The sequence below is a fragment of the Haliotis cracherodii genome, unplaced genomic scaffold (genome assembly GCF_022045235.1).
Source record: "Haliotis cracherodii isolate W230 unplaced genomic scaffold, xgHalCrac1.p SCAF_1, whole genome shotgun sequence".
In the NCBI taxonomy this organism is placed as follows: Eukaryota; Metazoa; Mollusca; class Gastropoda; order Lepetellida; family Haliotidae; genus Haliotis; species Haliotis cracherodii.
Window position 1 is genome coordinate 32,295,183 of NW_027266264.1, and position 10,221 is coordinate 32,305,403.

The 10,221-nt window shown below is 41.8% G+C and overlaps 1 protein-coding gene across 1 annotated transcript in view; it reads left to right on the top strand.

The window, feature by feature from the left end:
• LOC139476029 (aquaporin-4-like) overlaps positions 1-3,626 on the top strand; it is a 170,932-nt gene extending 167,306 nt beyond the window's left edge. The window contains exons 3-6 of the mRNA XM_071259273.1: positions 495-705; positions 1,333-1,413; positions 2,628-2,739; positions 3,268-3,626. Coding sequence (XP_071115374.1) covers positions 495-705; positions 1,333-1,413; positions 2,628-2,739; positions 3,268-3,353 — 490 coding nt within the window. The 3' untranslated portion in view covers positions 3,354-3,626. The remainder of the gene's footprint in view (positions 1-494; positions 706-1,332; positions 1,414-2,627; positions 2,740-3,267) is intronic.
• Positions 3,627-10,221: the final 6,595 nt, after the last annotated feature.

Consider the following 10,221-nt stretch of genomic DNA (forward strand, 5'->3'; position numbering starts at 1 on the left):
CGCGCGCCTCGGTCTTAAAGAGTCAGCGAGAGAGTGACTTAGGCTTTACCCCGACATGAATAGTATTGCAGTTGTACCACGGCGTGTCAGCTTCATGTGTAAAGCGAGACATGATGCAGGTCAGGCACTTTGGTGAAACCCCCGAGTACGGGTAACCTAGAAAGATAATTAGAAGGAATATGGGGTTCGAACCACGATCATAGTTTCCTGGTATGCTTAAGGTGAGGTTAAATGGGGTTTAACGTCGCGTCCAAGATTATTGCACTTTAAAATCGACGTGCATGCACGTGTCAGCTTTTTTTCTAGTCTGGACAAATGACGATTTCATATTGCTAACCCCCTTAGATACCATGTCCCAGTTTAACATAAATACCCCACTCAGACACAATATACTGACTCCGACCCGACCAGGCCTTGTTTTAGCACCAGGCAGGGTAACCACAAGTACCATCTTTTAACGTCTTTTGGTCATCTTCGGTCATCCCTTGTTTTAGCGTGACGCCTTCGGCTTTCCACGGGAACCTGGCCGTCACCAATATCAACAGCGCCCTGGGGGTCACCCAGGCTCAGGGCTTTGGGGTGGAGTTGCTCCTCACCTTTACCCTCGTGTTCGTCATCTACGGCACCGTTGACGCCAACAGGCCCAACTTCGGCAGCGCCTCACTGGCCATTGGTCTAACAGTTGCTATGGGTCACTTCTCTGCGGTGAGGACAGTGATTGTTACGTACCAATAGGTCCTAGGTCAGGGATTTAGCAAGGATTCCCGACTAAATGCACTTGGCAGGCACACTGGGGGAAAGTCGTCATTGTTTTCAAAATTTTGATTTATTAAGGTCTTACTTTCTTAAATTCAGAGGTATTTTAACATGGTATTTTCACAGTGCATTCCACTGAATAATGTAAAACTAAGCATTTACAACTCTTTGTTTAATGTTAGTGAAATAAAAGTTATCGTTACAAATCCATACCAGTTGATATTTTTATTTAATGTTTGGACATTTTTACTGATATATGCTGCAGGCACGGAATATCTGCCTCTGAGCACTTCTAGATAATCTCTGACTTGGTTGATGTTTGTCATCGTATCCCAATAGCTCATGATGTCAATCACAGGATTGTCTGGTCCAGACTCGATTATTTACAGACTGCCTTCATATAGCTGGAATATTGCTGAATGCGGTGTCAAACAACAAACAAACAACAGCATTGGTTGGATAACCACAATGTCAACCAGATCTGACCATCATACGGTGTGGTTGTTGCAACCTGTAGGACTGTACTAGACGCCTGGAGGCTGTCCACATTAATAACTCAATCACTCACTACTTCAGATCTCCTACACTGGGGCGAGTATGAACCCCGCAAGGTCTCTCGGATCAGCTGTCGCCTCCAACTCCTATGCAAACCACTGGGTAAGTTCCTTTATCTGGTATGAATCTCCGCGGATAAATGATGTTATCATCGTCAAAAGTTTGATGCCTTGATAAAGACTAACCCTCTTCATGGTATTGGGTTCGATGCCGTGATTATTGGTAGCGTCCCTTATGCGTATCGAGCCCCTGTGTCGTGATACAGTGTAACACCCCTTCTTTGTATGGGGTCCGGTGCCATGACAAAGGGTAGATCGGACTAAGTGTCGTTATAAGGATGTTATCCCCTTCCACTGAAACGGATTCGATGTACAAAAAAGGTATAATTATTCGAGGAGTGCGCCCTTCATGTTTACACGAAGAAAGAATCCACTATGTGAAGTGACTGAACGTTCTATAGGCATGGATAATATCAGTAGCTATATAAGTTAACACGTCTTATTTGCTTTAACAATTTGTCGTGCACGATTGTTATCAAACAATGGCGGCACTCCTTGGTTTTGGGTTACACTTTATATGGCCGGAGGTGACAACGTGAGATCTGTAGTGACCGAGACTCAGCGTCTCATATACAACCAACCATGTCACTGAATAGGGGATGGGAACTGTATGCACTTCACGGAGAGGGTGTGTTTCAAGGTCGGGTTACAGGCAGTGGGGTTCACGACACTAGTGGGGGCGGAATGGGGTAGATGTTTCAGTCAGTGGGGTCAACAAGGCGAGGGGCACGGAAGGGTAGAGTCTCAGTCAATTAGGGTCAATAATAGCTAGAAGACACGGAAGGGTAGAGTCTCAGTCAATTAGGGTCAACAATAGCTAGTAGACACGGAGGGGTAGAGTCTCTGTCAATTAGGGTCAACAATAGCTAGTAGACACGGAAGGGTAGAGTCTCTGTCAATTAGGGTCAACAATAGCTAGAAGACACGGAAGGGTAGAGTCTCTGTCAATTAGGGTCAACAATAGCTAGAAGACACGGAGAGGTAGAGTCTCAGTCAATTAGGGTCAACAATAGCTAGAAGACACGGAAGGAATAGGGTTTCAGTCAACCGGGTCAGTAATCTCTTGTGGATACTATTCAATGCTAGTTTCAGTCAGTGGGAGAGAGATCAGAGGATAGTGACCCAGTTTTGACCACCTCGGTTTGGATAGGTTTACCCTTCATCCATTCTCTACATGATCTGCATGAACTAATACGCCACGACACATTAAACGCGCTGTCATGACATTGAATAACGTAGAATTTATGTCTGTTACAGATTTACTGGGTCGGTCCAATCGCCGGAGGGGTCCTAGCTTCTGTGCTCTACAAATGGGTCTTTGATCCCTACAGGGGCGTACCCACCATGGCTGAAGGCGCGCAGACTTTGCGTAAGTATGACGTCGCTGCGGCTACACCGTTAGCAACCTTCACTCTATATGTACATACACATAGATTACAGTATTCAGTAACCCATGCTTGCCATAAAAGACGACTATGCTTGTCGTAAAGGGCGACTAATGGGATCGGGTGGTCAGGCTCGCTGACTTGGTGGATGCATGTCATCGATCCCAATTGCGTGGATCGATGCTCATGATATTAATCACTGGATTGTCTGGTCCAGACCATAAGGTAGCATCGCCTTAAATGACACGTTCAGATAACAGCATTCGACCTTGGAATGGTCAACCGTCTGCGGCTTCAGCAACTGATCCTAAGCCAGAACATTTCGTTTGGTCTAGTTCGTTCAGCTCAAAATAGTCCGTATGTATATTACCACTACAATATGCTGAATGATGTCAACAGACAATTGCATGCTAGTAGACTGAAAAGCTTTTGACACGGTCTGCAAGAGATGTAGTTATGGTATACATACATACATTAAGAAATTTCAAGATAAGTTTGTTTTCGGTCAACAGTGCAAGACGACTCCTTTGTGGCAATACCACGTGACTATTTCAAAGAGGGCAAGAAGGAGAACATGAACGCCTCCTCTAATCTGTGATGTCATCACCTGCCTTTCACGTGACACGCTGACATATTTGGCCCGGGGCGTTGTCAGATGAGATGACTAGAGATTGACATGTCTTCGATTCCAAATGATGGCATACGGTGTGTGCCTCAGCGTTCCCTCCCTGCTGAACACATCACAAGCTTTGACCAAATTCACGACTGCAGAAGTGCTCAAACCGAACGGAATTATATTGTTCAATTCCTTCGTTATTTCAATTATTTTCTCACTTTTCACTTCATTTGGGTAAGAAATTATATCGAAAAATATTATTAAAATGACAGTACATACAAGCTGATTAGTTGGAGACAATTGGTTCGACATATCTTATGCAGAGTAATGCCTTAAAACATATAGTTGAAGCGCATGTCCGTAAGTTGTAACTTCAGTGTAAATGCAGAGCTTTATGAACGAATATCTATCTTACTTGAAACCTCATTCGTAAAATCAATAGTCACGTGTATATTGTGATTACAGTTATGGACAAAATGTATCATTTTGATATCATAATGTGTTCTTATTGTAAACAACTGTCATTCATACTAGCTGATACAAAGTATCAGTTTTATATATTTATGATGTATCTATGAAGATTAACATGTTGATCGTGTTGAAACCTTAGAGCGAATATACCTATATTTGTATGCTCTGTTATATGGCATCGTTGTTATTGTTATAGTGTTGAAGTGTTCACCTATATATGTTCAAAGACTCTTATTGTGGGTTGAATTAGTAATGATTAAAGATGATGTTGATGATACTGGTAACACATCTAAGGTGTAACGAATTTCAAAAGGTAACATGTTCCAAGCAGGTAAACAGCATTCCGTCATCAAAGTGTTTTGCTTATTTTCGATGTCTTTATGAAAAAAATAATTAAATGATTCGATTTAAATAAAATCACGTAAACTTAAGGGATGTATCTATGAACAATGGTAGCATCTACGCGTGTACTCATGCATCGAATTTTATTTAGCAAATCATTTGGTCAAAAACATTCTTGCATGTTCCGATACATTTCTGGCACGTCTACATGAAAGACAAAAGTTTACAAATCCAATGTGAAGACGGTTCTGGCTCTCGGTGATAATGCCTTTTTCGCTGTTATCACTGGTATAGTGAACGAGGTTTCCATGGTTACTGTAAGTTGTATGTGCAAGGGGAACAACTGACACATCTTTGATAGAGTGTGCTGTGGATAGGACGTTTGAGCAGTGCATGTTGTGATAAAGTAACTTTTCATCCAGTAACTCGTCATCTCATATATGGAAACTTTGTTGTGAAATATGGTTCATGTGTGTTTTCTTTGCTGCGCTGATAGTTATGAATTCCGATTTTCTCCAGAAACGAAACAAGCCATATAGATTTGTGTTAGACATATTTTCAGTTGTCGGTCATGGGGTGTAAGTTTAAATACTGACCACAGGATCTTCTTCTGAATCATCTTTCAGTTTTGGAGAAAGTCGGAAAATATTTAACGTTAATCAAGTTTGTAAAAGTATCATGTACTTCATATCTCATTGAAACAGAGAATTCATAGAACGTTCAAAATGACATTGTAATAAAATATCTTAATTTCAGATATTTGTCTGCATAGAAAAGTCACGCAGTTGTGTATAAATTCTGATAGAAAATGATTTCATTAATTTTTACTCTTTTTGATACTTTTTTATTTTACACACAATTTATTCCCTTGTAGATTCAAATGGGATGATGTTTCGGTATTTTGTCAAAAAAATAATTAAATGATTCAATTTAAATAAAATGACGTAAATTTAAGGGATGTATCTATGAACAATGGTAGCATCTACGCGTGTACTCATGCATCGAATTTTATTTAGCAAATCATTTGGTCAAAAACATTCTTGCATGTTCCGATACATTTCTGGCACGTCTACATGAAAGACAAAAGTTTGCAAATCCAATGTGAAGACGGATCTGGCTCTCGGTGATAATGCTTTTTTCGCTGTTATCACTGGTATAGTGAACGAGGTTTCCATGGGTACTGTAAGTTGTATGTGCAGGGGGAACAACTGACACATCTTTGATAGTGTGCTGTGGATAGGACGTTTGAGCAGTGCATGTTGTGATAAAGTAACTTTTCATCCAGTAACTCGTCATCTCATATATGGAAACTTTGTTGTGAAATATGGTTCATGTGTGTTTTCTTTGCTGCGTTGATAGTTATGAATTCCGATTTTCTCCAGAAACGAAACAAGCCATATAGATTTGTATTAGACATATTTTCAGTTGTCGGTCATGGGGTGTAAGTTTAAATACTGACCACAGGATCTTCTTCTGAATCATCTTTCAGTTTTGGAGAAAGTCGGAAAATATTTAACGTTAATCAAGTTTGTAAACAGAAACAGAGAATTCATAAAACGTTCAAAATGACATTGTATTAAAATATCTTAATTTCAGATATTTGTCTGCATAGAAAAGTCACGTAGTTGTGTATAAATTCTGATAGAAAATGATTTTATTCATTTTTTACTCTTTTTGATACTTTTTTATTTTACACACTTTTATTCTCCTTGTAGATTCAAATGGGTTGATGTTTCGGTATTTTGTCTTTAAGCACAGTTGTTTTATTGTGGTACTGCTTGGCGAGTAATTCCGCTTTGACATTCCTCTGATATGATTCTGATCCTGCTTACTGGATAATAACCCTCCTACAGATTGGCTTTGTAAAGAGACACAAAACAATCCATCAGGTTGTCAGAGTAACTGCTAAGTACCTGAGACCAATACTCAACTTCAGTTTGGCAGATCTAGTGTCAGTGTACCCATATAGACATGGATCGATGCTCATGATGTCACCCACTTGTTAGCCTTCTTGGCAGTACTTTAAGGCATCGCATGTCTGGCACTTTATGATCTGTCAGTATCAAATCTGTGCTCGTAGGATTCTCGAAATTGGTAAACGTGGGACTTCAGACTTTCCTCCCACACTGAACTTAAACCATGTGATAGAAATGAAATACTTTTCATGTTTCGTTTAACCAGAAGTTGTCAATCTGAAGTTGCGATTACAACTGACATCGAAAATATTGCAGAAATACTGCAGAAAATGACCTATACACCAGCTCGCTTTGAGAAATATGTGTCTTTAAGAGACTGAAAAGGACATCAACTGTACCAGCTCTCTAATTACATCAGGCACATACACTAATGACATTGCCTTCAGCGTCCGTGGACTAATTAACAGGTTGTCCCATCTCTGAATCAACATTATATTTGATAATCCATGTAAGGAAATGCTCAAATGTTGTACTTTGCCATGATGGGTGAATGAGCCTTGTCAATTTGGGGGAAGCACAACACATCATAACTCCAACGACATGTATGTTGCGTTCAAGAATGAACAATATAACTTATCGTATATCGAGCAATAAAATGTATATTTTCTACAATGCATGTGTTGTTTATTGCTACGTGACATTGAGAGGGGAAGACACAGATGGGTAATTAAGTGTACCCGACGCAACGGGTAGTCGTCATTTGTCATGATCAATAAATAGTCTCTATGGCGATAATAGTAATAGTTCATGTTTTTATATTGACTAAACCTACTTGTCACTGTACATTGTCACCGTTTCATGACAAAAGTTCCCACGTGTGGTATTTATTATCCACGAGGTAACCGAAGTCAATTAGGACCCGAAAGAAAGACTTTTTGCGCTAAATGAAAAAAGCAATATAATACATATCGTATGAAGTTGGACATAATCCTATAAATAACCTTTCTTTGATGCTTGTATAAGTATTTTATGTCGCACATTGACCGACAAATCGATCTTTTGATCAATGGTCTTAACAAAACATAGAAACACTTCGGCTTGCATGTATACTCACACGCAAAGGAAACGCCAGTCGAGTATGCAGTATATAAAATTATGTTATTTATTTAAGTAAAGACAAGAAATACTAATAGGGCAAGATTGACAAAAATTTGACTGAAGATAGTTTAATGGATTAAAAGGCAGATGACATAATTGTTTTTTTCAAATGTTAAGGGCTTACACAGTTTCGGGTCGACCCAAAATGTCAGTCAAAACCTGCTGTGACCACCATTAGCATTGATCACTGCCACACATCTCCTGTACATTGAGTGGATCAGGCGATTTGTGAAGGCCATAGGGATCCTGCTGCACACATCCAGAGCGTAGTTCATCGGCAGTTGTAGGGACTGGGTGCACATTGTGCAGACGCCTTTGAACCTCATCCCACAAGTGTTCGATGGGGTTCAGATCAGGGCTGAGGGCTGGCCACGGTAGAACACGGATGTTGTGTTGTTGTAGAAAGGCCATGGCAACATGGGGACGAGAGTTGTCCTGCTAGAAAATGTGTTGTTGATGTTGTAAAAAGATTGGAACAACGTGGGGTCTGATCTTTTGGTCGATATACCACTGAGCAGTGACGCCGTGTCCCCGACCTTGACCAACATTCAGAAAGCACATGGGTCCAAGTCTCGCATTAAGTCCAATCCCTGCCCATATCATGATGCTAGGTCCACTCCATGGATTCCTTTCCACAACGTTTCTGTCAGCGAAACGATAACCTCGACGCCGCCAAATTCTGACTCTTCCATCTGCTTGGGAGACACAAAAGCGACTTTCATCAGAGAAGATGACACGCCTCCACTCACGATGACGCCAATTGCGATGACCCTGTGCCCACTGAAGTGCTTGTCGAAGTGCTTGTCGATGCCGTGGTTGGAGAACAGGACGACGTGCTGGTCGGCGACATCTGAGGTTGTTGGAACGGAGACGTCGGATCACAGTGTCCCGGCTAATGTGTCGATTATGTGTTCCTATGGTCTGTCGAGCACTTTCACTTGCAGTTAGGAACGGATGTCGCTGGTGTTGACGGGTAATCTGCCGATCTTGTCGAGGTGTGGTGACCCTAGGACGACCGCTTCGAGGAAGGTCATCTGTGGTCTGTGTAGCATTGTATCGATGCAGGAGACGGTAAATTGTGGTTATGTTAACGTTGAAATGACGGGCAACATCTTGGACAGACTCTCCAGCTTCCAAACGTCCGATAGCCTGGTTTCTCTGAATTTGAGTTAGGCGTGGCATTGTTGACAAAGGAGTGGTAGGTCCAAGAATCGGCCACAGTTTTATACCCACTACAGTTCGTGAAAGTTCGTGCATTTTCGATTTCGCGAGAAATTGGTGCATGCTACCCACATATTCATTGAAATGGTGCGTTTTGGCGATTCGTTTTTTATGTTGCGTTTTCACTCGGGGCTTCCAAAATGCAACCAAAATATTGATAACACCATCAGGCTTCACTACATGCTAAAACTTGTATCAATTTATGGTTCCCTGTTTGTTACCTATTTGCTTAAAACCACTTGCGTTACTTTTGCGTGTGAGTATAGTTATCTTCTATAAACAGATATATATGCCTCCGAAACATTGAATCTTCAGCTGAAGAGCATGTCGTGAAACCTTGTTACGTGGGGTGGGATCCGTGAAGATCAGGGTAGGAATAGGTCTTCAGCAACCCATGCTTGCCGGTAAAGCCCGGAACTGTTTATGGTCGCGTGTGGACCAGGTAGACCATTGACTGAAAGCAATGACCAACAATCCATGCAATCAGGGTACAATGACACGCAATTAGCCGAGTAACAGATGTCAGAAAGCCTTTTGAGCCCAAATGTCTATTATTTCGTTTCGTTGTTTAATTCCACTTTTGTTATATTTGATTTCGTTTCCTTTACCATTTTCCAATTTCCATATGTACCAAAATGGCAGCCTCCAGCCAGGAGTGTTGACCATGTGCTTGACCAACAGAAATACAGTCTTTTGTGTCTAAAACAGCCTTGGCGTCCTATATCCATCACGAATCGCCCAGCCCTCGCCCGTGCATCCAAGCACCGTGTTTTCAACAGAACCTGACCACCCCATCCCCTTTGTAGCCAGCTATTTACTAGTCCTTTTAAAAATAAACTTGTTTAACACTGCTATATGACATCGACCTGGGCGAAACCAGTCGATATTATGAGCAACGTCCCATGTCTTAGGGGCGGTCGGGTAGCCTACTGGTTAAAGCGTTCGCTCGTCACGCCGAAGACCTGGGTTCGATTCCCGAAATGGGTATATTGTGTGAAGCCCATTTCTGGTGTCCCCCGCCGTGATATTGCTGGAATGTTGCTAAAAGCGGCGTAAAACCATACTCACTCACTCACTCCGACGTCTTAATACCCGATCTATTAAGTTGCCTTTTACAAGCAAAGGTAGCTAGCCCAGCATCCCCCAGGGGAGTCCACTCTTTCATAATTATGTAAGCACATAAGAAATGAATGTTCCGATGTCGTTAAATGCATGTATTTGACAGCAGGTGTGTGGAAATGTTTACCAAACATAATGCAATGCAATGGCGTTCTGGCGTGTAGAGAAGCAAAGACGCAACTTAATGGGCTGCTCCGATTGTCTGTTGGTGTGGTATGTGCTCAGCAGGTTGTATCCCCTTGCCATGGGTTTCTTATGGAATCTTAGAAGGGACATTGTCGCGATGTCGTCCTTACAAAAACATTTTTGTCGCACTGACACATAGTTGCGCTTTGAATATGTTTGCCTTTACCAAAGGGCGAAAATGCGACAACGGGGCTTTGGTTCAAGGACAAATTTCGCGTTGTAGCATTGTCGCCTCATCTAAAATTTGCTAAACGCGCCAATGTCCCTTTTAGGATTCCATAGTTGCTTATTTGCCTCGGCGGAAGAATGGACAAGTCGTCTAAGGCGCCGCCGCAATTGGCAGTTCAGATTTTCGTCCCTTAACAGTGCCTGATTCGATCGCCTGGTCGAATCTCAGTCAGAACCACACCGATACTGTTACCTTACACCCATGCAGT